The sequence below is a fragment of the Chroicocephalus ridibundus genome, chromosome 5 (genome assembly GCF_963924245.1).
Source record: "Chroicocephalus ridibundus chromosome 5, bChrRid1.1, whole genome shotgun sequence".
Lineage (NCBI taxonomy): Eukaryota > Metazoa > Chordata > Aves > Charadriiformes > Laridae > Chroicocephalus > Chroicocephalus ridibundus.
Genome location: NC_086288.1, coordinates 44,096,614 through 44,122,675, shown reverse-complemented (window position 1 = coordinate 44,122,675; position 26,062 = coordinate 44,096,614). Strand labels below are relative to the sequence as shown.

Sequence of the window (26,062 nt, the reverse complement as noted above, 5' to 3'; positions counted from 1 at the left end):
AGCATGGGGTCATACGCAGCTGGGGGCCATACACAGCAGACGGCCACATGGAGCATATGAGCTATGGGCCGTATGCAGAGTGGGGACCATATGCAGTGTCGGGGCTGTATACAGCCTTTGGCAGTATACAGCATGTAGCCATATGAACTGTGGAACCGTACACAGGATCTGGCCATACACACTATGGAAGCTATGTACACCATCGGAGCCACATCACCTATGGGCCATATGCAAAATGGAGTCTGTAGGCAGTGCGAGGGCCATACGCAATATACGGGCTAAAACTAGAGTGAGAAGGCCATATACAGTCTATGCAGCGTACACACTGTATGCAGCGCTGCAGCCATATGTAGGGTATGGGCTGCACTACAGCGTGGAGGTCGCCTGCAGCCTATGGAGTCATGTGCAGCACGGGGATCATACGCAGCATGGGGGACATATGCAGCACGGGGGCTGTATGTAATGCATGGGCTGTATGCAGCACGGGAGCCATAGGCAGCCGGTGGACGGACACAGCAGAGGACCAGGCACCTGTGAGTGTGTGGGCACAGCACCCCCAGCCCTCCACACCAGCCCCACAGACGCAGACCCCAACCCTGGATGGGGACACCACAACCCCTCCATCCACCACCCTCCAGTCCCACGAGCAGGGGCCACAGGGACCCCATGTGCAGACACAGCGCTGAGCCCCAGTGTGGCTCCTGCTCTGGAGAGGGGTGGCAAGGAGGCAGGGCTGGGGCTGGTGGGACTCACCTGGTCCCCAGAGCTGGACGCACTGTTGGTGGTGGGTCATGCACATGCCGTTGTTGCAGTAAGCCTCGCCGTAGGCACAGGACGAGCCATCCAGCAGGTACACATTGGCTGGGCAGTAGGGTGAGGCACCCGTGCAGTATTCGGGGAGATCACAGGATCCCGCTGCTTCCCTGCAGATCGTTCCAGCCACCTTTAGCTGCCGCAGGAGGAGACAGAAACATCAGCCCTGAGCGGCAGGAAAGGGGCCAAGCTGGCATTGCTGCTGCCCCCCAGTACAGCTTGGGGCCATAAACCATCTATAATGTTTCCTGTGGGACTATATGGGGCTGTCAAGGTATAAAGCCAAATTTCTGGGCTGGACCCCAGCCACAAAGCAGCCAGCAGAGAGTGTCCTGCAGATACAAGTTTACGTGTAACCCTCCTCATTTGGCAGCCGGGGGGTTTGACCTTATGGACATGCAGCACACGAGTCCCAAGGGAATGGTGGGGGCCATATCTCCCTGCTCAGCCCCTGAGCAGGTGAGTGGACATGGTGGGGGGGAGCTTACCTTGCAGTTCTGACAGCAGTCACCGTGGGCACATTGGGCCCCCGCCTTCAGCGTGCAGTTGTGTGCATTGCAGCATGGGTTGGTGCACTCCTGCGTAGGGAGAAGAAGAAGACACCACCTCAATCAGTGAGTCCATCCCTTCCCCAGTGCTGCCCCCAGCCCCTTCTCCACCCATCACAGCATTGCTTTTCTCTTTTTGGCAACGGGAAAACTGAGTCACAGGGAGGGATGAGGAAGACCTGAGCACTCTAGGGCAAAGTCAAGAAGAAAGGCAGGCACTGGTTAAATGGCTTTAGGAAGGTGGGACTGGGAAGAGCCCTTGGGATGGAGCCCCTGTGGTGACGAGCAAACACCTTTCTTTTGGAAATACCCCTCTCCACATGGGCCACGTCCTGCCACCCAGCAGCTGAGCTGAGCTGCCAAAGCCTCTGCGGGAAAGCAATGCAGCACCCAGCACCATACCTCCACCTCCCCGCAATCACAGTCTTCTCCTTCCTCCAGAAAGCCGTTGCCACATTTCCGTCCCACCACCAGGTCCTTGGTGTCGGGCAGGTTGAATAGGCACATGCCACCTCCCTTCTGGAAGTAGTTCTCCAGCTGTCTCTTGCTGCAGGAGCTGAACACGCGAGGGAAGGGGTGTCTGCGCAGGGGACAGATGGGGAGGGATGGGAACCAGGGCGATCGGGACCAGGAGAAGGTGGAAAACCACAGTCAGAGCTGGGAAATAAGGACATGGGCAAACTGGCACAAACCCTTCCAAGAGCAGAAGCCACCTTCAGCCAGATGCATCGACTGCTAACATCTCCCAGCCTAACTTGCACGGCTGAACACCAGACTAACAACCAGGGGACAGCTCACTAAGCCCAAATATCTTCCAGAATGGGATGGGGTGGACAAGCAGACCTGCTATACCCCACCCCCAGAGCATCAGCCCTCCAGCAAGAAACCTCTTGGAGACTGGAGACCCCCATCGGCTAAACCTCGCAGCCCAGGGAGCGCCCATGCCTGCAGGCTCTGCCAGCTTATTGCTGCTGCAGGTGTCACCTTTGTGCCTCAGTCCTCTGCAACTGGGACACCGCAAATGCCTCCGTCCTAACCGCAAGGCAGGTCTCCACATCTGCAGTGACTATCTGCCCAGGATGTCTGCTAAATATGTGCCTGCTATCACTGAAGTGCTGATGGGAAATACCCTTTTGGGGCTGTTTAAATACCTCTGAGGCTGAGATGGAGAAAAATCCTCTAAAAAGTTAAAGAAAAATGGAAAAGAAACACAAAAAAAAAAAAAAAAAAAACCAAACCCCAAAACTATATTAAATCATTCATAAGGCTTGAGCAGAAAAAAAAAATAAATCAGAGCCTACAACGTCTAAGTTCATTTCTCTAACAACCCAACTGGCCTTTCCTGTAAGGAGCTGGAGGGAAACGGTGATTTTTCTACCAAAGCTCTGCGTGTGGTTCTTCCGTAATTTTGCACAAGTTTGTGGGGGTTTTTGTGTGATGTATGAAGAAGACGGAAGCAGAGAGTAAGAGCTGTGCACAGCTCTCCCCTTCAGTGCTGGTTTCATTTCCTCCTCTCGGTGAAAAAGCATTTTATTCCATATTAGGACCTCTCGTTTCCGAGATGACACACAGGGCTTTTTCTAAAAGTAATTTTGAAGCCTGGGGGAAATCTCTTGAGCTGGAGGGAAAGCTGCAAGTCCTGTGCAAGCGGAGGGTGAGCAAATAAATATACCCATGAGCTGGTACATGAACGTGCAAATAGGGACAGGCTGAACACAGTCAAAAATGTGTTTTCTGCCCACGTGAAGAAAAAATATTTCAGCCAAAATAAGACGGAAGAAATACGACAGGGAGATGTCAGCTCGGAGAGCTTTGCCTGCAGGGCTGAGCAGGGGCACAGCTGAGCTACAGCATCTGCTACTGTTTTGCACCAGCGCATCCAGCTGTGGAGGGTGCGGGCAGGACATTTAATTAGTAGGATAACTGAACAAACAAGTGCGGGGCTGCCTCGCCCTGGAAAGCCCCCGTTTTTCCCCACCACAATCCACCCAGGCAGAGACTAAACACCATGGGGTCAGCAGGACAGTCTGACAGCCCTGAGTGCCGCCGGGAAAAGCCCGGGGACTCTCTGACACCACATCGTGGCGTTCGACTGTTATTTATCAACTGGAAGAGCGGGTGCGTTCAAATAATGGGGAATGAACAGCTGCTTTCCTGCAGTGCAGGGAAATCTGGGATGACTGTATCGTCAGGAGCTGGAAAACCCAACAGAAGGACTTTGGAAGGGAAAGTGTCTGTCACCAACCGGCTGAATTTCATACCGCTCTGGACTGAATCAAAGGGTAAAAGCACAGGAAAACAAACCCTGGAGAGATGCCAGAGGGCATGAAAGTTAATGGCTGCCGCCACGGAGCATCCCAACGCCAGATTTAGTGGGGCTGGGGTGAGGGATGTGAGCTCACCCCACCGCAGCGCCGCAATATGAGTGCGGTGCTAGCACTGTGAGTAGCACCACTTGCTAGCATGGCCGGGGACTGGGCACCCCTTGGCCCTCCAGTCTTACAATAAAGAATAATTTCATCGTGCTGAGGTGTGGGTTAGCCCAGGGAAATGCCTTGGATTCCTGTAATGTGTCTAGCAGATAACATCCATTTGCTTCCATCCTTGGCTCATTTGGGATGGGGCTGCTACCCCTCTGCTATCTTCTGCTACCCCTCGGAGACCACCAGCCCTGCCGGCTCCTGGGCCCTGGGGTGTGCTCGCTCCAGGGTATTGGGATGTGCAGGGCAAACAGGGAGGAGGGCAACCAGCCGGGTTCTCCTTTGCAACGGGGCACTGCACCCACAGCGGCGCCTTGCAGGACAGGACCCCATCCCCACTCCCCAGCCCACCCAGATCCAAACAGCATCCACAACCTGCTGGGGGGCTTAGGGTCCACATCCCGTCCCCACCGACACTTACCCGGTGGCCGCTGCCATGACACAGCCACCTTGCTCCGGGGTGGCCTCCACACAGCAGCCCGTGCTGTCGTGGCTCATGCCAAAATTGTGGCCGATTTCGTGGGCCATAGTGGCGGCTGCTCCAATGGGCTGCTCCGAATGGTCCTGCAGAGGGATGGGGCATGCATCAGCACAGCAGCCGGGAGCGATGGAGAGGGGTGATCCCGCAACAGGGAATGAGGTTGGGATGATGGAGGGACTGCAACATCCCTGGGATTGCAACTGGATCCCGTGGGAGGGACAGAGAAAGGGATAGAGGAAGATTCATGGCAGAAGTGGGGTTTGGTCTCCTAAAAGTCCTGCATGGGACTGTTGGGAAACTCTTTTGCAGGAGCCAACCGTTGAAAACATGGGGCCTTGCAAGGTGCATCCCAAAAACCAAAAACCTCAGTGCCCCACACCACCACCCTGTCTAGGGACCACAGGTCACCAGGGCCACCATCACCCCATCAGGAGGAGGATAAGAGTTATCTGGGCTGGAGATGACCTACAAAACCAGAAAGCAGAAGCAGGGAACAAGCAGGGGCTATTCAACATGAAGGGCAGAAGCAACACAGGCGATCCCAACACTGCTGCTATCTGGAAGCTGGGGGTGTACATGGGGCAGGAGAACTTTAAACCAGCCCTTCCCACCCTCCTAAGCATTTGGCCAACATCTCAGAGGTGTAAAGGGCTACCAGCACCATTGTTCACTCTCGGGCTGCATCCCAGGACCAACCCGGGATGGCTGGTCCTACAGGCGCATGAAGAACCCCAGCAAGATGGGGTCGCAGTGGGGTCCCCCAGCCTGAGAGGAGCAGCAGGGACCCTCATGCCCCTCTTACCACGCTGACACCTCCGGAGTTATCTGCGCTGCACATCCCCTCCAGTGGGGCCATGCCGATGGTTGTCCCCCTGAACGTCTTCCCTCTGCACAGAAAGGAGAACAGAGGAGCAGTTAGCACCCCAGGGGTGGCTTGGAGACCCCGGTCTGAGCTGGGAGCCCCCTGCCCCGACATCTCCAGGTCCATAGGGGTGCTCACGTCAGCAGCTGGGCATTGTCGTGCTTCTTGCGTGACCTCAGCGCCTTCTTCCACTGCAGGAAGGACCAGAGCGTGGCGTTGGCATCGCTGGTGACGGCGCACTGGTCCCGCTCCGTCCACACCTCCAGGCCGATCAGGGCCACCTTGATATTCAGTGACCTGTAAAACTGCAGGGAAGGGACAGGGATGGAGGGGATGGGGACTGGCATTCGCTGTACATCCTATATCACTGCCATGGTGTTTCAGATGGGTGACCTGGGGACACACTTGTCCCAAATCCACCTGCAAGCATGAACTCTATAGGCACAGGTGTCGTCACAGGAGCCGGTCAGGGTGGCACGATGCCATCCATCAGCTGACAGCACCACAGCACCTAAGCATGTTCCTGCTTGTGTCAAGGATGCCAGCACTGATCCCCATTGCTACAGTAGGGTGAAAAACCAGCACCCTCTTCACAGCTGCAGCTGAGCCGATGGGTGGCAAAGCATTTTCCACCGCATGCTCACATCTGCCATCTAAACTCCTAGCCCCAGTGACATGGGGACAGTCCCTGAGGGCCACCACCAGGCTAGCACCCAGCTCAGGTCTTTCACATGCACCGGGAATCACGGAGGTGGCGGCTGGTCCCCCTCACCAGCCGTTACCTTGTCCACGTAGTTTGCGATCTCCACAATGCGCTGCTTGGTCATGCCGAGGTTGAGGTTCTGGTTCCTGTACTGCAGAGAGATGGGGATGGGGAAGGGTCACCAGAGGAAGAGCAGGGAGGGAGGGAGACAGAGAAGGGTCCCGGCTTTTCGGCAGGGGACCAGGTTTCTGCCCCCTGTGGTGCTCACCAGTGTGTGATCAGCAACAATGAACAGCTCCATGTACTTCATGGTCCTCCAGGCATCTCTCTTCACCTGCGAGACAGACAGCAAGACTTGAAGGACTGAAAGAGCGGACAGCCTGCGGCTCTGAGCATCACAGGTTCCCCAGACAGTACAGAGCTGCCCAGGAAGGACGGCCAAGAGGGGAAACTGAGGTACAAGGAGACCAGGAAAATTTGTGCAGCTTTAGTGCAACTCCCAGTGTCGCCTTACATCACATCCCACATTGTACGGCACAGCATACCCACACATCCTCCCTTTGAGGTCTCCTGCCCACTTCCAAACCAGGTGAGCTGCCCATGAACACCCCTTACGTCCCCTCTGCCTGCGCAACCCTGCCCAGATGCCAGGATGAGAGGCACCCCACCACAAGCTGCAGGCATTTAGGAGGAGCACAGATGGCCCCGCTCTCAGCCCTCTGCCCCTCCACAAGCGAAGGACCCCAGGATGGATTTACCCGCTGATGGACTGTCTGGAAGAGCCAAGCAACGTCAGCAATAGTGCTCCCGAAATCATCACCGTGTCCACAGGTCCCACTTCGGATGGGCAAGTGCTCTGCTCGATGGATGACATGATGGCCTGGCTCAAGGCTCCCCAGGGGTTTCAAGTAGTAGCTGGTGTTGCTGCTCAGGACTATCAGGCCCCTGGCAATGGAGAGCAGCCCCAGATGACTCCTGTGGTACTTTCACAGCCCCTGCTGAGGCCCCACAAACTCGCTGCACCTCAGCTTGGTCCATACCCAGAGTGGGGGCAGAGACAAGGGATGGATGTCTTTGTCTATACACCCCTATGAGCTAATATATCCGTAGCGTTAAAGCCTCCGTGCCAGTCAGACCACGCGAACACAGGATGGCAGCTGGTGGTTGCAGGAGGACAAAGCTCAGTTCTGGGGTCCCCGCTGCAGGGTGCGGGATCTTGCCTCCTCCACAGACAAATTTCCTTGAAGGCAGCTCACGCTGCCAGAAAAACAGCCTCTCCCTGCCCTGCCTGCCCCAGGGGTCGGGTGAAGGGTAGGAGAAGGGGAGCGATGGAAAATCAGCCCCACGAAACATCTAGAACTGGGCTTGCAGGACCTTCCACGCTGCTCCGGGGGGTCCCCAGAGGGGGTCCCTGCAGGGAGGAAGGGGGCAGCTGGATCCATCCCCCTCTTCGTCAGCCCAACAAGCCCCTCCCTGCCCCACACATCTCCATACCGTATTCCGGAGCAGGTGCTGAGGACGACCCAGGAGCCGCCATAGCCCCGGACGTGTCCGTGGTAGTAGCAGTGGTCCTGGGAGAGAGGCGATGGAGACCTCCGTTAGAAACCACCGCACAGGGCTGGGCAGCAACAAACCCCCCATGCACGGCCCAAAATAACACTCATTTTGCATTTCCCAGCCAGGCGAGTGGTGTCCCTCTGCACCGGGGAACGGGAGGGATGGAGCCAGGAGGCTGCTGGCTCCGGCGGTTCAGCCAGGGACACAGACAGCCCCACGCCCGGCTCGGCTCGCTGGAAGGGTGACAAATGGCCGGTGGGGGGACGTCGGGGAAAGCAAGGACTGCTCGAGCCCGGCGCTGCCTGTGTTTATTTCCCGAGGTGCTGTATCGCGGCCAAGAGATACAGGAGCCGCGTGTTGCTGCATTCCTGCCGCGACAGGCGCCGGGGATGCTGCCAGCGAAAACACCGCGCCTCGTCCCGGTGGGGCTTTGGCTTCATCCCAAGTGCCAAGGCACCCTCAAAAAAGGCGGTGAGCTACGGCCGTCCCCCGCACCCACCGTGTGGTTGGGGGCCACTGTCACGGGCTGCCCGTCCGCAGCGTAGTGTGTCTCGGTGTAGCCCGGCGCCAGCAGCCTGCAGAGAGAGGAGAGGGAAGAGGGGTGAGGACCCTCGAGCTGCTCTGGGTGTCCCGGCATAGGGAGACACCGAGCCTTTATGCCCAGCCCTGGGCAGCTATACAGGGCTGAGCCGTCTGCATGGTTCCCCTTCACAGCCTCCCTTTGCAAAGCTTTGGACAGTGGAGCTGGCAGTGCGGCCATCATCGGTGCGTCAGGGCTGGCCCCTGACCAGCGGTTGCCCACGGCCAGCAGGGACATGAATAGCAGTCCAGCGTGCCACTTTGCATCTCAGAAAGGAAGGGGCTGCCCATATTGCTTGAAGGTCCTGCTGGTCTGGGACAGGGGACCTGCACAGGAGGAACCTCGCTGCCCACCCACCCCCTGGCTCAGGGACCACCTCGCCACCACCGAGGACGAGCAGCCAGGCAGGGTGACAGCTTCTCCATAGGGACCAAACCTCCCTTGGGACTACCAAAGTCCCCAGAGGGAAGCATCTTGCTGGGAGAAGAAGGGATCAATCTCAAGGTCCATCCGAGGACACAGGAAGTTTGGGGTCTCCAACACGGCCACCCCCTCCACTCCTGAGTATGTCACTTCGCCCCACTCACGGCACAGCAAGGGTGATGCACCTGGTGCAACACCCCAGCAACAGGGCGGGGGGTCCCTGAAAAAACAGAGCTGATCATGAGAAAGCTCAAACTGCTTTTAGCAAAACCTGCACCCCCCTGCCTGCACCCCGCATGCCTCAGCTTCCCCCCCAGCTGCCAGCCGTCTCCCACCAAAGCTGGTCCCGGGGCCACCACTGACGCAGCCCCGTCCCACGCTGACAAATTGCTTCCTGTCGCAGGGAAGAGCCAGAGCTGAGCTTGTAACCAGCAAGCGTGTGGGGCTGGGGGTCCTGGGGAGCAGACAGGGGGGATTTAGACTGAAACGAACCCATGGGTGGTGGGAGAGAAGAGAAAGGGATGGGGGTTTCCCACGCTGCAGAAGGCTGCATGACTCTGCCCAGATACCAGGGTGAGGGGTGCCCCACCATGAGCTTGCAGCCACCATGGGGACAGCAGGTCCCCTGAAGGACCGTGTGCATACAGGGGTCTTGGCCACCCAAAGAAGGACAAAGCAGGGCTGGTTTACCCCTGCTGACAGCTTGGCCCTCGATTTGTGGGGTTTGGCCCCATCCCAGGGGCTTTATTCTACAGCAGAAGAAAATAAACCAAACAGACGGCTCCAGAATAGCCCTCCCGCCTCTTGGTTTCTATTTTGCAATGAGCTTGGCCTCAAAAATGTCGCTGTGGGCACGTTCCCGCCTTCCCAGCCCGCCTGTGAGTGGGTGCCTGGCACCAGTAACTCCAGTTATAGCGGAGAAAGGAGACAGGAGCTCAGCCTGGATCCTGGATAGGGGCTTGTAGGCAGCCTGGCAAGACAAGTGTCCAGCTAGTGTGGGGGCAGATGGGCAACCACCTGTGCAGGATGGGGACAGGGATGGGGATGGGTTGGCTGAAGACAGTAGAGAGGCGAAAGCCTCCATGCCATGCCTGGGGAATAGAGGGAACAGGGAGGATTAAACTGATCCCCCAACTTGGGGCACAGCGAGTCCCATCCAGGGGCACAGCGAGTCCCAGCATGGCTCAGACCACTGGGATGTCCTCTCCAGGGAAGGCCAAGCACCAGGACCCCCTGGAAAGGAAAGGCAAGGAGATGTGTATTCTCCTCCAGCACACGGGAAGGCCTTGTTGGAAAACACCACAAAGGATGGTTTTGGAGGCTAACCACATCTCCAAGTACCAGAAGAAAGAAGATTTGAGGTCTAGCATGGCCTCACTGACCCACGAGCTAACAAGGCTAAGGAGTCCTGTTAGCTGGCACAAGACAGCTGTGTAGATGGTCTGGGCTGCACTGGTCTTCCCAGTAGACACGACCACTAGGCACAGCCAGTCTTGGGTGCTATGGACTATCCTGGGTGCCATGTGGACTGCCTTTGGTGCCACGGATGGTATTGGGCGCTATGGATGCCATGGATGGCCCTGAGTGCCATGGAAGTTCTTGGGTGCCATGTCTTGGGTGCCACGGATGCTCTTGGATGCCACATACTACCCCGGGTGCCATAGATGATCTTGAGTGCCACAGACTATCATGAGTGCCATGAACTGTCTTGGGTGCTGTGGATGGTCCTGTGTGCTGTGGATGCTCTTTGATGCCATGGGAAGTCCTAGGTGCCAAGACAGTTCTTGGCGCCACAGATGGTCCTGGGTGCCTCAGACAGTCCTATGTGCCATGAATGCTTTTGGGTGCCATGGATGGTCCTGGGTGCCATGGACTGCCCTGAGTGCTCAGCTCCCTTTTGCTGCCACCGATCCCCCCATCTGTTTCCCCGCGCCCTCATCCGGAGTTCAGCATCCTGTAATGCCTCACACTCCTCCAGCCCTGACAGAAGCACCACAGCCACCAGAGATGCTCTTCACCCCTCCTGGCCACACTCATCCCTTCAGCATGGCAAAGTGGTACCAAGCCAGAATTAGGGTCATGACAAGACATACAAACATCTCCAGGCCTGATGCACCAGCTAGAAACAAGGCTAAGTTTTGCACTTGAGCTCTCAACCCCCCCTGCCAACCCCCCCATTGCCCACAGTCCTAAACCACAACATGCATGGCAACTCCCCAGTTCTCCTTCCTGCACACCAAAAGCCACTCTGCAGGTCGCTGGGACCTGCTGCCTGGCAGGGTTGTTTGGGAGACACCGTGGTGGCTGCTTTTGTACCCAAACAGCATCAGGAAGAGAGCTCTGCCAGGCACAAGCCTCCCACAGCTGCTGGTGAGAAGCAGAAGTGGAAGCAGAAGCCCATCCTGCAAAGATCAGCTTTTTGCCCTGCTCCACCACGGGGCCACCTGGCACCAGGAGGGACCTGAATCCAAAACGGGACAAGGTCTCAGGGAGAGGGGTAAGGAGAGCAGGGCAGAAGATGGAGATGATTGTTCTCTCCTTGCTCCAGCCCCAGCACAAGGGGATGCCAGGCTGGGCGAGTGTCACAAGGGACAGATGCTGCTGGCACCTGCATCCAAGCTGAACCAAAGAAGGGTCCCGGAAAGGGTCAAGTGAGGCTACATGGCAAGGTCACCCAGGAATGGTGCCAGGCTTCCAACCCCAAAATCAGTCCAGCAGAAAAGCAGCAGAGGTTTCCAAACCACTGCCAGCAGTCAGCATTTCCCACCATAAGATACCTCCAAAGACCTCACAGGATTAGCCCTACCAGCGGGATGGCAGCCCAAGAGTCCCCCATCCAGCTGACGCTCTACCTGGCATCTCTCTCTCAATCCCCTAAGCACCCCACACCACCGTCACCCATACTGGGTCCTGCACCGTGGCATCGAGCCAAGGCTGCTTCCTGCAGAACATGGGTGTGGGCAGTGGAAAAAGGAGCATTTCAGCCCAAACTGATGCATTGGCTGCAGCTGGCAGGAAGCCACACCGGGCCGTCCCTTCCACTGTGGGCAGGACAGGACAGCCAGGATACTACTGCTCTAGGTGGGACCATGCCAGGGATACCCAACTCCCTTTCCCCAGCCCCAGCCCCGACACTTACTGGTTCCTCTCCAGCACCAGGACGAGCTCTCTGCCCTCAGCCATCACCGCCACCTTTGCTCGGGCAGGCGCCGGCACCTACGGAGGAAGCAAAGGAGGAATGGAATTAGAAAAAACGGAGTCCAGGATGCTGCCAGATGGGTGCCTGTCCATCCTACTGCCTACCTGTATTATGGTAGGACCTACTGCTGCGTTAGCAACACAACAACACAGGCAGCAGATGCAATGGATTTTGAGCACCGTCCCTGTTTGTAAAAGCAGGAGCTGCTTCTCCAACTGCAGAAATGCAGAGGGAGCAATGAGAGAATGTGTGCCGCAGGGCAGGGGTGGGTGTGAGTGGGGACATGGGGGCCAGGAGGTCCCTGAACATCCCCAGCCACTCTGCTGGGGACATCCTACACCACCTCTCACCTCCCAAAAGCTCAGCCATGGCAGTGGACCACGAGGCACCCTGTGCTGTTCCCACCGAGCACCATCACCATCTCCTCTGTCCATCCCTGTCCCCAGCACCTTCCTTTGCTCCCCAGCTCACGGCACATCCCAGCCTCTCCTCCATGGATCTGTTCCACCTACTCCATCCCCTGCCACAAGCCCATGGAAGGTGAGAAATAAACCCTCCTCTTGGTTTCCCATGAATAGCAGCAGATAAAAGAGGATTCACACTGGGATTCACCCCACAAGAGAGGGGGTGAGAAAGCAAATCCCAAATCTGCTGGCAGCTCCCCCAGAAAAAGGCAGCAAGAGAGAACCGATATGGGATACAGGATCGGGAGCAGTGCCCTGAGCATCCCAAATGGAGTCTCTGGGTGCTCTGTCCCACTGCAGCTTCACCCCACCAGAGATCCTGAGCTGGATCTTGCAGAGGCTGGTTCTTGGGTGGGTCGGCACCTGCATGCACCCCTGCAGGGTACGGAAATAAATAGCAACCGCCCAGGCACCGGATAACTGCACCGTTAAAAATATCGTAGGGCAGCAAGAGGAAATGATTGACTCAGCTTCCCCAGGATGCCGGCGGTTTTACACGCTCCCTCACTTTGGAGGGCATTAAATGGGAACCCTACGCAGGGATCCACACCAGCACGGCTCGTTTGCACGTGACAGGATGGACTGGAGCCCACACGTGCAGCCCTCCTCCGATGTCCCCACATCCCTTCCCCAGCTCCAGCACTGGAGACACTAAAAGCTTCGCCCTGTTTACGGCCCAGCCGGCGTGTCTGGCTCTGTCTCCCTCGCTCAGTCCCTCCCCATCCATGACGGATGCAGGGAGCCCAGCAGGCTGACAGCCCTCAGCCCCGTGCTCGGGATCTGCCGCAGGGCTCCGGCACCCTGGCCATGAGCTGGCAAGGTTCTTCCAGCTCTGGAGGGAACGGGGAGAGGAAGGAGCCTTCCCCGCAAGGCTCTGGCTTCGGCTGCTCTTAGCATCACAGGGTTTTGCAGCCGGTCACTAGGAATGCAGCGGGGCGGGGGTAAAGTTGGGCGATTCACAGCTTGGGCTAAAACAGAAGCCAAATCCCGCTGTCCCCTCTCATCCTATAAAGATGGCCAGCAAGGCTTTGCACCCTGATCCCTACCCCGCATCCTGGGCACCGGGGACACTGGGGGACCTCCAGCCTGGCAGCCCCAGGGCCACCCTCCTGGGGACCATCCTGCTTTTAAGGGGCAGCATCACAGGACAAAGCGTTTTGGTGCAGGACAGCCGAGTACCACCGCTGCTGCACCCCAGGACACGAGGTTTGTGCTCCCAAGATGGGTGTTCCTTACAGGCCACCCCAAATTGAGCTCCAGGGATGGAGGGACCCCATTACGCTGCTCAAATTGGCTACATGGATGCTTCTGGCTCCAAGGAGACACATGGGTCTGAGCCCTTATGGCCCCATTTCCCAAGGACAGGGAGGTGCCAGACACCCCAGCCCATAACAGCATGGGGACACGGTGATGGAGTGGGGCCAGCCGAGCCCCCCCTCTGCCTCCAACACCATCTTCCCAGCTCCAAAAAAGGAGACCAGACACAGCACTTAAAAAAATAAAATAAACCAAAAAATACCCCAAACCAAACAGCAAAGCAAGCCGGTTACAAGGGCCTGCCACTTCCCAGTGAGCCCCTTTGGCACGAGCACGAGCACGGCACAGCCACGGTCCCCGCTCCCAGCGAGGGGCCCTGTGTGATGCCGGGAGGAGGAAGCCGGGGCAGAGGGCTCCCCTCCTTCGGCGATGGTGGGAACGGGCTGTATTTTTAGAACATGATCTTATACAAACATCACTCCCTGGCCAAACATGGTCTGTACATTTTTCTTGCCATTTCCCTTCTTTCCCCCCTCTTCGCCCTCCCTTTTTTCAAGCCTGTTTCTCCCCGTCTCTGATCTCCCTAACACCCTCTCCCCACAGCCCATCTCCTCCTCCCCCTCCCCAAGTCCCTGCCGCTCCTTCCCGGTTTTGAATTCCCCAGCAATTACTCCCTGCCTCGACTTAAGGGCCTTTACTGGCAAAATGCTCTTTCCCAGCTGCCGTCTTAAAGGGACATGTGTGTGTGCAGGGTTATCCCTGCATTCACAGCTCCCCGTTCACGCACCGTCCTGTCTCCCAGGCTGCCAAAGGCTGGAAAACAAACCACTGCTAATGGGGTCTGCATCCAACCCCCGCGAGGTGGTACATAGCAAGCTGTCCCCTTCCCCATGCCTCAGTTTCCCCAGAGAGCACGTGTAGAGGCAGTGGGGAGCCAGGGACGGATCCTGGTTTCAGCTGTGATGGGCTGAAACCAGCTCAGCCCCTGGAGAAATAAATAGCAAGGAGTAAGATGAGGGAGAAAGAGGGTGCGAGCACCACTCACGACAGGTAGGAGTCAAAAAACCCAACTCTAAGGCCAGGAAAGGTTATTGCATTAATTAAACACTGATAATTTTGCCCTGAGTCTAACTGGCAGGCAGTTGGGTCCCCAAGAGCTGCCAGTCAAGATATTGTGCACCATGAATGAGCAGGGATGAGCACCTTCCTGGACTCCAGCATCACCCCCAGGCTCCAGCATCTTCTTGGGCTCCGGCACCTTCCCAGGCACCAGCATCATCCTGGGCTCCAGCATCTTCCTCCCTCATCCAAACGCTACCACCTTGTTTCTCCAGTGGCCATGAAAAGCATGCGTAAGTCTCCACCACAGGCTGCAGGAACCACCTTCCCTTGACCCTGGCTGGATGTGGAGGTGGTGACCCCTCTCCAGGACATCCCAGCAAAGCCAGTCCCACCAGGGGCTGGGCTGGGAGAGGCCAAGAGCAGCTGGGATGAAATCTGCCCTGGCCAGGACCAAGCCTGCGAACAACCCAGATGACCTGCTGGGCCGAGTCCGAGTCTATTTTCCTTTTTCAATCTGCTGATCAGAAAAACCACAGCGATGTTTGCAGGGGAGCTGAGGCCAAGGGGTTTGCGTTGCTCTTCGAGGGCAAAGACGATCTTTGTTTCCCCACGGCTCCTGGCCATCCTCCTCGCCCAGGCTCCCTCCTCCGCCCTTGCTGAGAATCCCCCGCTGCCCTGCAGGAGAGCGGCTCACCCGGGAGCGGGCTCAGAGAGCACTGAGCTCCTTGGGAAATCACTAGTTAAGCCCAAATCCAAAAGCCACATCCAAATCACAGCCCAGCCATCTGCTCGGGCAGGTCCCACAAGCCCCAATTGCCTAAGTAAGCGCATACAAGCCTGGACGTAACGAGGAAGACGGGGCTCAGAGTTACCAGGAGATGCTCCCTAGAGGATTTGGTGATGGGTTTTGCAGCTGGAGCATCACGGCTGAGCCAGGTCCTCCCCAGGCAGCTGGATCCCAGCAGCACAGTTAGGATTGGAAGAGCACAGCTTGGGGACTGCCTTGCCTTGTCCTGAACACACATCGGGACCGCGATCCGAGATGTCAAGGACAAGCCTCTTGCTCCAGCCGCTCACTGGAAAAGCATCCTGGGGGCAGCCAGCTCCAGGGCAGTTGAAGGAACCAGGGTAGTACAGGCCCTGGAGACAGAGGCAGGATTTTGGCTGTTTTGAAGCAAACTTGGCTCAGGGACTTTGCTCAGTCCTGCCACACGTTGCCAAGGGAAAAGGGCTTCCCTGCAGGAAACAGATTGCAGGAGTGCGTGTCCTCGACACCTGGTGGTCCTTCTCCTCCCTTCCTCCTCCGGGAGCAGGGCTGTGACCCCTCATGGATGTGATGCTCTCAGGGGAGGGGCCCACACTGCAGGGCCAGGGGACGACAGCCCCGACCACGGCCAGAGGGAATGCTCCAAGTGTTCATCAGCAAGGGTGAGGGGACAGCCACGTCCCACCCCCAGGACCGGGAGACACTGGTTGCTCCAGGGACCCAGCAGATGATTCCGCAGTGTCAGGGTAGCAGTGAGTGGAAGGATGCTTCATCGGTGCCAAGATGCGTTCCCATACAGGGATAGGGTGCCAGAAGAGACCCAGAGGAAGATCGAGGGGCTCTTCTGCCTCGATGTTCCTCAGACCTTGTGATTAATAGAATCATAGAATCACAGAATGGTTTGGCTCAGAAGGGACCTTCAAAGTCAAGGGCAGGGCAGCTGCCACTAGACCAGGTTGCTCCAAGCCCCATCCAGCCTGGCCTTGAAAACTTCCAGGGATGGGGCATCCACAACTTCTCTGGGCAACCTGGTCCAGTATCTCACCACCCTCAGTGTAAAATATTTCTTCCTTACATCCAATCTAAACCTACGCTCTTTCAGTTTAAAACCATTGCAGCAAGAAACCATGCTTGGGAAAAGGCAATTCCAAAGGGAAAGAAATAAGGCAGGGAACACCACAGGCAGCACAACAGGCTCTGTTGGTCCCCAGGGTGGGGACGGGGGACTCCCGTGCTTCGTAGCTGGATACTGGTGGAACACCTGGGCCAGCATGCTGGGCACAACCTCCATTTCCAGCCCCAAAGGACTGGAAAAGCCCACAGTCAGCTCTGGCAGCCTTTGCTCCGTGACCTGAGCCGGGAGGAAGGAGTGGGAGGAGGAGGATGCCGGCAGCAGCGGGGCAGGATCCCACCCCAAGCCAGCGGTGACGAGGGAGCTGTTTGCAATCAGGGTCCCCACGACCTCCTCCTCGGCCTCTCCAAAATCGCTTCCATGTGTGCAGGGAGCCGTCGAGCCCGCGGGGAGTTCAGCCCCAAACAATAGGAGAGAGGAGGGTGTAGAGGGGGGAGGCAGGGTCCAGCCCGCCCAGTGCCGTGCCAGCCCGCACACGATGGGACCACAGGGCCACCACCACCATCCTCCTCCTCTTCCCACCGGCTCCATCTAGCTCCTCTGGGAAGAGGGAAAGGAGACGCAGTGATGTCCCCTGGGACTGTGGCACAGGCCACCCCTCAGCATCCCACCCGCTGCGCAGAGGAGTAGCACCCGGAGGAGAAGGGACGGAGGAGCCTCGGGGCGGTCACCACGCTTGAACCCATCATTTCACACACTCGGATGCTGTGTCCTTGCAGGCACCCACCCCGAAAGCCAGCCATGCCTGGACAAACAGAGTGGGCTGGCAGCAACCACACAGCCGTATTTATTTCCAGGATCTCTGCTGGAGGGCAGGAGGAGGCAGGGCGGGGATGGGACGGGCTAAATCGATCCTAAAAATACACACGTCAGCAGTACCAGGGCAAAAAGGGCCGGTTCGGGGCTCTGTCTGCAAGCGGGGAGCCCGCTCTCTCCTACCCCATCCTTTGTCTGGTTACCACCATCTTTCCCCCACAAAGCCTCCCCACTCCCGGCTGCGACCACCCTCCCTCTCCCTGCCTTCCCCCCACTCCAAGGAACAGGAGCCTCCTTGTTTCGGGCTGGCTGGAGCCAGCGGAGGCAGAGCAGATGCCAGGAAACACACTGGGACCTACCCAGCCACCCTGTCCCCAGCCGATGGCCATCCCAGTCCTACTGCCCCCAGGGTCCCCTGGTGAATATCGAAACCCGACGCGTGTCCACGATTTGCACCCACCCAGCACAATTTTGGGCAGCGGGGTATTAGTGAGAGTATAAATAATCCTCCCACTGCCACGCATTCCCCGTCTCGACTGCCATCCAACTTAAATATAGACAATACGGGGCTGCTAGGAAGGGAGGGGACATTTCTACAGGCTGACCACAGCATCCCCAACACGATGGGTTATTTCAGCTACCGGAGAAACATGATTCCCAGCAGCCAGTACCGATGGGAGTGATACTGCTCCGAGGAGGCAGGGCAGCACAAATCCCCTCTTTGCTTTCACTGCTGGGAAGCTGGGCTGACTCCCCCCCGCAGTATCTCCTGCCTGGATGAAGGAGGTCTCACTTGGAGGCACCTCAAAGCTGCGTCCTCAGCCCCCACTCCAGTGAGATGCCACCAGAGAAGGTCTTCTCAGCAGCGAATCTGCTCAGTCCCCAAAACACAACGGTTTCTGACAACCATCCACATTGGTGCTTGTTCTGCGGGGAAGCGATTTGATCTGCCCCGTAGGAGACCATAGCCCCTGAGACTCTCCCAGCTGCTGAGTACGAGGACCAGCTGCTGCGGCCGATGGGCAGCTGCGGAGCCAGTTGACCCCAGAGCCCGGCAAGGTGCCAAACCCAGGCAAGGGTCACCACAAGCACCTCATAAAGCAGAGCTGGAGACAGTGGGGGTGGTGGAGAGGGTGCAACGGCCAGCAGAGCAGCCCTGGGAAGAGATGTCCTCTCCTCCCCACAGCCCATGCCTGGCTTCTTCGCAGTCATCCCAAGGATATTGCTCTTAAGTCTTGCAGCACTTTCCCTTTAGCTAATACTGCTGGTCTGTCTGTTCTGGCCAAACCTTCAGTCTGATGAATTACCTCCCTCTCTGTCTCCAAACTGCCCAGCTCATCTCCACTCACTCTATAGCTCTTGGCCATCCTTCTTACTACCCAATAGTTAAGATCACATTTAATTAACTCACTGTTGCCTCCTCTGCTTTCCTTGTTCATCACCTGAACAGGGTGATGGGTCCTATAAACTCCACACTCTGCTCATGGGACCCACAAAGTCAACATGTCCATCCAAGTCCCACCATGAGGACCTCTGGGTGCAGGACCCGGCTGCGCAGTGCAGGGGAGGGGAACCATCTCTGCCCTTACCTTTTCATCCAGGCTGACGGCTCGTCTGGTACGGCCCCCAAGGAGCCAGTGTGGGGTGACCCGTTCTCCATGAGAGAGTGACCCTGGGAAAAAGAAGACCTGGTGAGCGCATGAACAGACCTTGCAAGCCCCTGAGAGCGGCAGCTCCTCCGCAGCCACCTCAAGAGAGAAATGGAGGGGAAGAGAGAGAGCTGGGGTCTCTGGGCAACATCCAGGGCACCTCTTAGGAGTTTCTGGGGGATGAACATGGCATGAAGCCAAAGCACTGCCCCCTCCCCAGCCCAGCACCCTCATCGCTGGCCCAGCCTTGCTGCTGGAAGCCTCCCCAGAGCATTGCTGCCCACCCAGATCCCAAAGTGGTAGCCTAAATCCTCTCAAACCCCACCTGGAGAAGCCACTGCCACATGGGCGTCCCCTTCCCGGCCCCGCTTTCATCCTGGCCACCACCAACCAGCTCAGGCAAACCCCATGGAGCACCCCCAGAGCACCCCAGCCCGGGGTGAGGGTAGGGGCTGCGCAGGCAGCAGCGCATCCACACACCTGCTCCATCTCTCCTGAATCACACAAACAGCTTTCTTTTGGGTTGGTGGTTTGGTTTTTTTTGGCTTTATGCTTTTAACACCATTGATCGTCATCATTTATGGGACAGGGAAGCGTGGTTCCATCACCCAGAAATCGAGCCATCATCTTCCCTGCCAGAGCTGGACTCGAGCAGGGAGCAGAGGAGCTAAAATAGCTGCAGCACATTATGGGTTTCTCTGAGCCATCCCAACTCCCCCGGGCAGAGCAGTACAAGCAATTCCTTGGCTCAACCAGAGACAGGCAGACTTTCTAAGATTTTTTTTTTTTCCTAAACAATGCGGCCATATTTGATTGCAGCAGAGTGAGCAGCTACTGGTGACTTAAGCCAGGACAGCAACAGAAAAAAAAATAAAATCTGAAGATGCTACGGAGAGGGGATGAGGTCTAGCAAAAATGTCAAGGGGTGGACCCCCTTGCCAAGCCAAATGTTGTCAGTGAAAGCCTGGCCCTAGTAACCTTCCCCAGCAAAGGGCGAAGTTATTTACGAAGGGAGTGTAATAACAGGGCTTATGGCTTTATAATTTTATATGCTTGTTTTGGTTCCCTCCTTGCGTCTATCTAGGGGGATTTGGCTTGAGGAAAGATGAAGTTATTCAAAAGTAAAAAGAAAAAAAAAGATGGAGTTATTGGTTGGGAACTGCAGATCGAGTGTTTTAACGTGATCGAGCTCCCCAGCCCGGCCACGTCTGTCCCACAAGGCCCTGGGACGCACCCGGCACTATCGTGCAATGGCATTTAATCAGCTTTCATTATATATAGCATTTAATCAGATTCCAGGAATAACTGTAGATAAGGTGGTGGCACGATCCCAGTTTCCTTCTCCTCACCTCCTCCAAAAGCGTTAGCGAGGCCCACCAACCCCGCAGCCATGTATAAGCCTTGTTTTCTGGTGGGGAAAAAGAGACATGGCCGCGATGCGACTTGCGTCCAGCCACGAAGGGTGGGCAGCTCCAGCGGGGTTTGCTGCCTTCCCGTTACAGATAAAAGGGGTCAAAAAATATCCCTATTTCTAATTCGCTGACTGCTACGGAGGGAGACGGACAGGGAGACGCTGCCTCTCCCCGCTTGCTGCAAAGCCCGTCTTTCTCCCACGCTGTCTGGGGAGGGGATGGGACACGAGGGGCAGCCGTTCTGCAGGGATTATGGGGCTGGGCTTCAGGCCACGTCGTAAAAACCTCTTGGTTATTATATTAAGCTTCTCGCTGTTTTGACTATAGCTTTTGCTGGGAATCGGAGAGAATCAGAACATGAGATACGGCCTTAAAAATTTAAGTCAAATAAATCCAAATGTAGCGTAGAGACGGTTTCTCACTGCCCCCTCCCCCCCTTCTCTTTTTTTCCCTTAAACACACTCATTCCCAGCCCTTTCTGGGAACGCTCTGTCGGGAACAGCATTGCTTTGGCGTTTAGGATGTTTGCAGCGCTGCAGCCGGACAGCCCCGCGTTTGGGGGATGCCCGAGCCTGAAGCCGAGCCCCGCAGCGCCCAGGCTCCAGCCGAAGCGGGCAGCGCCTGCTCCTTCTTTCTTCCTTAACCCAAACAGAGGTTTCTGGCTCCCACCACCCTCTCCCAGCTGCGCAGATCGCCCGGGTCTCTCTTGGAGTTGCTGGAAAACTTATTTGCAGCAGCAGGAGAGAACCCAGCAAAGCTCGAAAGTAAAAAAAAAAAATAATAAAAGTTGTGCTTTGCATGGAGAGGCATCAACACCAGCTTCATGGTGGGGTTGTGGAAGGAATTAGGGATGGAGAAGAGAGACTACAGGAGGCTGAACCCAACCTGGCACACCACCCCCACCCCCCACCCCCCCGCACACATTTGAAAAGCAATAGGAACCACTGTAGAAAATCATGTATTTCCTCAATTGTAGTAAAAGCCAAGTTTCACCCCAAAACACAAGCCACTGCCAGCTCCCTTTCAAGGTGCCACCACCCGGAGCTGGGACAGCCCCAGGGACCCAAGGGAGGCTCGGGATGGGGAGACGAGGGAGGTCTCTGCCGTTCTAGGGGTGCTGGAGGAGCGGAGTGGGGTGAGGACCTGAATCCATCCTCTCTCCCGGGGGGGGGCTGGCCGGTCCCAGCCCTCCCATCCCAACCAGACCATATAGAGTCATAGTGCAGAGTCCGGCCGCCCTGGCCCGGGCAGCGCTGGGATGGGGCTTGGAGGACCCGCTGAGAGGGGGAATTTGGGGGGCACATCCCCAGCGGGGCGATGGGGCAGGAGGGAGGGAACGCTGCCCACAGCCTCCCCCGCTCCGAGCCCAGGGACGCGACACCCCCACCAGCACCACCACCCCCCTTAGATCCACATCCATTCTTCCCCTGCAAGCTCCGGGGTACCCCCCACCCGCACCCCCTTCCCCGCGGGAGGAACCCGGGGTGCGCCTCCCGCTCGCCCCCCTCCCCTTACCTCGCGGTCCAGAAGCATCCCCCCGCCCGGGGAGCAGCAGCAGCCACCCCAGGAAGAAGACGCGGCTCCCCCAAAAAGCGGCCAAGCCCCCTCGGCCGCAGGGCTTGCGGGGGGCCCGCCCGGCCATGCCGGCGCTCCCCGGGGCTGTCACCGCCTCTGCTCGCCGCCGCCGGCCCTGCCTTCCCCTCTTATGCTCTCGGGTCCCCTCCCCTCCGCCCGGCTTCCCCCCGCCAGCCCCATTCACTCGCCCCGGCCGGCCCCGCTCGCCGGCGGCCGGAGCCCCCTTTCCCAGGCGCCCGGCTGCGTCCTGGGCTGGGCGGCTGGAGGGGGCGGCGGGAGGGAGGGGGCCGGCATTGTTCGCTTTTATTTATTGCTGTGTTTCTTGGCCCAGCCGGGCCGCTTAATGAAAACCAGACCGGAGGAGAAGGCTGCTCCCAGGCTCCCCCCGCCGGGGCATCCCGCCGCAGCCGGGACGGCAGCCGCCGACCCCCCCACACCCCTCCCGGGCTCCCCGCCGCCGCTTCACCCCCTTCCTGGGGGAGAAGCGAGGGGGCACAGGGAGAGGGATGTGGGGGGAAGGCAATTAAATAACTCCATCCATCCCACCAGGGTGAGACAGAGGAGAGACAAGTCTATGGCCCTCAATACCCGCCACACTTGTGATTGTGATTAATTTATTTTTTTTTCTAACAGGAGATGGGTGCCAGCATCCAGCCCCATCAAAGTTGGGGGGGGTGGCACAGCTCACTGCCCCACCCGGGCAGCCTGGGGCTGGGGTGCGGCTCACTTTCCTTCCTGCACACACACAGAGCATGGTCCCTGCTCTGCTTCAGCCTGTTTGGGTCCTCTCCTGGCGTTACCTAACTTCTCCTCCTGAGTCCAGGGCAAGGATTCACCAATAGCTACTGAAGCCCCAATAATAATATTGATTAACACCAGTAATTAAAGCTTTGTGAAATGATTTTACTCTAAAAATAGAGGCAGCTGCAAGACACCCTTACCCGAAGTGCTCTAGGGAGCTCTGGGTGAGCCTGCCCAAGGTGACATTTCAGCAGAGGAAGGGAGAGGAGACTTTGCTGGGGTTTCCCAACACAAAGGGCAAATCCAAATAGCACAGCCCAGGCAGCAGCACAGTCGGAGCCCTCCTGGCACTCAAACACGTGTTGAGGTCCTGTTAACAGGGCCCTGGGATGCAACCAGCAGATGCAAACATCTGGACAGCATTAGCGAGTCTTAGCAAGTCTTCCCCAGCCAGCTCGGCAACACCTTCAAGCGCCCATTAGCCTCAGATACAGCCTTTTTTCAGGTGGGTTAATGCCATTTAGCAGCACCTCACACTCACCACAAAATCTCCCAAGCATCTTCCCCCCTTTCTGGGTCAAGCTCTGCAGAGCACAAGAAAGGACTCACTGAAGCTTGAAGATGGTCTCCTGCTTCAGCTCACCATGGAAAGGCTGCGCAGGTCCCACCACTTCCACAAGAGGACAAACGCTGGAAAATATAAAGTCACTCCAAAGAATAAACCTGTGGAAGTGCGGTGAAAAACAAAGGGCATTGCAGTCCTTTCTTGGATCCACGCAGCTCAGTGGAAGTTCATCAGAGCAGCTGTAAATCAGCAGCCTGGCACATAACTAGGAGAGATTCAAATGATGGCTTTCAGCCATCAGGAAACCATCAGCAGCTAGGTCCAGAGGAACGAGGCTGTGCAGAGCTGCTGAACGCTGCGAACGTCTTTCCAAGAAAGGGCAGTTGGTGGCCAGGATTCTGCAGAGGGGTGAGCCAGGGGCTGGGATAGCATAGGGACCGTAAGCCAAGGAAACCCTGGGCAGCCGACAGGCTCCAGTCTTCCCCCAGCAGCCCGTCACCGTGGCATAGCTTCACCGCTACTACGTTACGTGATATTTTTCCTCATTCCTCCTCTTTCTCAACCAATGCAAACTACTGAAAGTAGCGCAGTCTCAGCTTATGTGAAGGCAAAAGCCTCTCTGCTTTCCACCAGCACAGGGAATGTGACTGTAGCCATTGGCCATGGAGAAGTACATGGACCTGCATGGGGCTGGGGATCACAATGGCTGGTGGTTATCCAGAGCAGCTTATAAAAGGTCGTTTTGTGCAAAGGAACAGGCGTTCTTTCCCCCGTCTACAGCCTCGATCACTTGATATCTCTGCTGACAAAAGCCTACAGAAGCTGTGGCACCCGACCATGATCTGCAGCTGGGTCACGCAGCGTGGCAGCTGAGGCTGAGATCCGGGATTTCTGCGTCCCAGTGTAAGCCAAGAGCAGCATATGTGAAGCAGGGGCGGGGGAATCACTCACAAACATGGAATTAAAGACAGGGAGAGCCCCTTGGTATCTATTTTCAGCATGCTCCTGTCTTCCCAGGCACTCGTTCTTCATAGTCATGAAGAAGACAACCAGCACATCGAGTTGCACAAGCACAGGAGGTGTGCTCAAAGATATCCCAGGAACCTACACTTTGAGTCTTCCACCACTGCATTGTCCACACAAAGTCTTTGTCCGTTATGGGTCCTTCTGCAAAGGACAAGGACAACTGTGATGTAGTAAAACAACTCTATGCCATTCATAAAAACCTGTGCCTTGATAGACCAAAAAAAAGTCTCCTTAGACCCAGTTTCACATAATCTCCCACTAAAATGACTATTCAACCTGCACACAATGCCACAGGAACTCAGCTTCTCATGCACAGGCATTCCAGAGACCACAGAGCGTAGCTGGCTTTTTACGTGCTCCAGATACAACCAGCAAGTCTCACAGTCCAAAAGACTTACTCTTCTCCAGGGGAAGGCCAGGGCTGGCTACTCAGCAGATGACTCAAGGAGACTTGGCAGCAGCCAGCAGCAAGCCCCCTAGAGCAGAGTGATTCATGGGACGTACTGAATTGAACTTGGGTAAAGGAGCCAACGCAACTTGGGGAAAGTGATCTGGAGTTTCTCCTTTGTTTTGCATCATGAAGACGAGTTTGAAGTAGCTTCTGATAAAGCTAGACAGAGACAGGGCTGCAGCACATGGGTACATGAATAAAATCAGATTGTATTAAAAAAAAAAAACAACCCACGTCCTTCTCCCCTATCAAGACCTCTCACAACTGTCCTCATCACCGTGGAATTTGAGTGCCTTCCAGAAGAATATTAATCAACATGGCTTTCATTTGTCATGCGGCGGTCATTCACCCTCCCGCAGGGTCTAATTTGGCCTGGAGAATTCAGTTTATCTGCTGATGTAGGGAGAAAAATATTAATAAAAGTTTGACTTTCAAACCTTGCTTGTGTGAAAGAATTGTGTCTTTTCCATTTACAGCAGTTCAGCTGAATTCCTTCCCCAAGCCTACGACGAACATGTCCAATGACTTCATGCTACACTTTTACACTTTACAGAAGTACAGTTGCCCAGCTGGCCAACTAATAAACACAGCATAAAGGAAGCAATATATTAAGATCATCTTTACTGGATTAAAGTTTGATCTGGACTAACGAACAGCCAGTCAGGAAGTATTTTCTTTATTAGGGTATTGTTTCAGGAAGAGTGAATTATAGTGAATTATAAACCAGGATGCTCTCACAAATAAGCGGAAGCCAGTAGCTTACCTGCTTTTGCACAGGGCAAATCTCCTTTTCAGCGTCCTCCTCTTCAAAGTCGCTCAGTTGCATTCTCCTGCAGGCACATCCACTAACAAATTTACCACCGACAAAGGCAGAAGTCCTTCAGGGAAGTAGTCCTCCAGGAGTCAACCACTCTGGACCAGGCATATCAAAACACACGCACAGTAACACGACTATGTTCTGTGGGGACCTTTTCTTTTCCAAGGAAGTTCCACACTTCGACTATTTTTTTTTTTTCCCCCCACATGATCCTTGCAATTGGTTTCCACGGTGATCTTTCCAGTTACCAGTGATGAGAGAACATGTGCCAAACAGCATCTGCTCAAGCTCCTCACACATTCCCCCATCACTGCCTGATGCAGTAAAGCTCTAACTTGAGACTGGTTCTCCATAGAAGGGACTCCAAAAACATCCATCAAGAACCAAAGGACTTACCATGTTATTATAAAAGGTTCACCAGGATGGAATACAAAAGGTACAACTAGGGAATATTATCACAAAAGAGGAAATGGAAGGTGTTTCTGAAGGGCAAACAAGCCTCTTATTTTGAACTAAGGAACCTTTCAAAGCATACGGTGACTTTTTTACACCCCTTTTCTCTGAGGTTTCCTTGCCTTGTCCACCGCACCCCCACATCCTTCACTCTTCCCACTTCAAGTTCAGTTTGTAGACGGCACATCTACAGCCAGTCCGAAGCAAAAGACCAGCCATTTTATTTACTTGGTGATGAACAAGGTACAAATGAACAACAGTACTAGATCAAAGCTGCTTTCAGTTTCTGG

At 56.2% G+C, this 26,062-nt stretch overlaps 1 protein-coding gene across 1 annotated transcript in view; it reads right to left on the bottom strand.

Moving 5' to 3' along the window:
- ADAM33 (ADAM metallopeptidase domain 33) overlaps nucleotides 1-21,988 on the bottom strand; it is a 31,085-nt gene extending 9,097 nt beyond the window's left edge. The window contains exons 1-14 of the mRNA XM_063336546.1: nucleotides 21,660-21,988; nucleotides 18,673-18,755; nucleotides 11,587-11,663; nucleotides 7,944-8,019; nucleotides 7,382-7,458; nucleotides 6,646-6,832; nucleotides 6,156-6,221; nucleotides 5,967-6,038; nucleotides 5,323-5,489; nucleotides 5,125-5,209; nucleotides 4,263-4,405; nucleotides 1,764-1,941; nucleotides 1,302-1,391; nucleotides 754-949 (exon numbers count right to left, since the gene is read on the bottom strand). Coding sequence (XP_063192616.1) covers nucleotides 754-949; nucleotides 1,302-1,391; nucleotides 1,764-1,941; nucleotides 4,263-4,405; nucleotides 5,125-5,209; nucleotides 5,323-5,489; nucleotides 5,967-6,038; nucleotides 6,156-6,221; nucleotides 6,646-6,832; nucleotides 7,382-7,458; nucleotides 7,944-8,019; nucleotides 11,587-11,663; nucleotides 18,673-18,755; nucleotides 21,660-21,786 — 1,624 coding nt within the window. The 5' untranslated portion in view covers nucleotides 21,787-21,988. The remainder of the gene's footprint in view (nucleotides 1-753; nucleotides 950-1,301; nucleotides 1,392-1,763; nucleotides 1,942-4,262; nucleotides 4,406-5,124; nucleotides 5,210-5,322; nucleotides 5,490-5,966; nucleotides 6,039-6,155; nucleotides 6,222-6,645; nucleotides 6,833-7,381; nucleotides 7,459-7,943; nucleotides 8,020-11,586; nucleotides 11,664-18,672; nucleotides 18,756-21,659) is intronic.
- Between the last annotated feature and the right edge of the window lie 4,074 nt (nucleotides 21,989-26,062).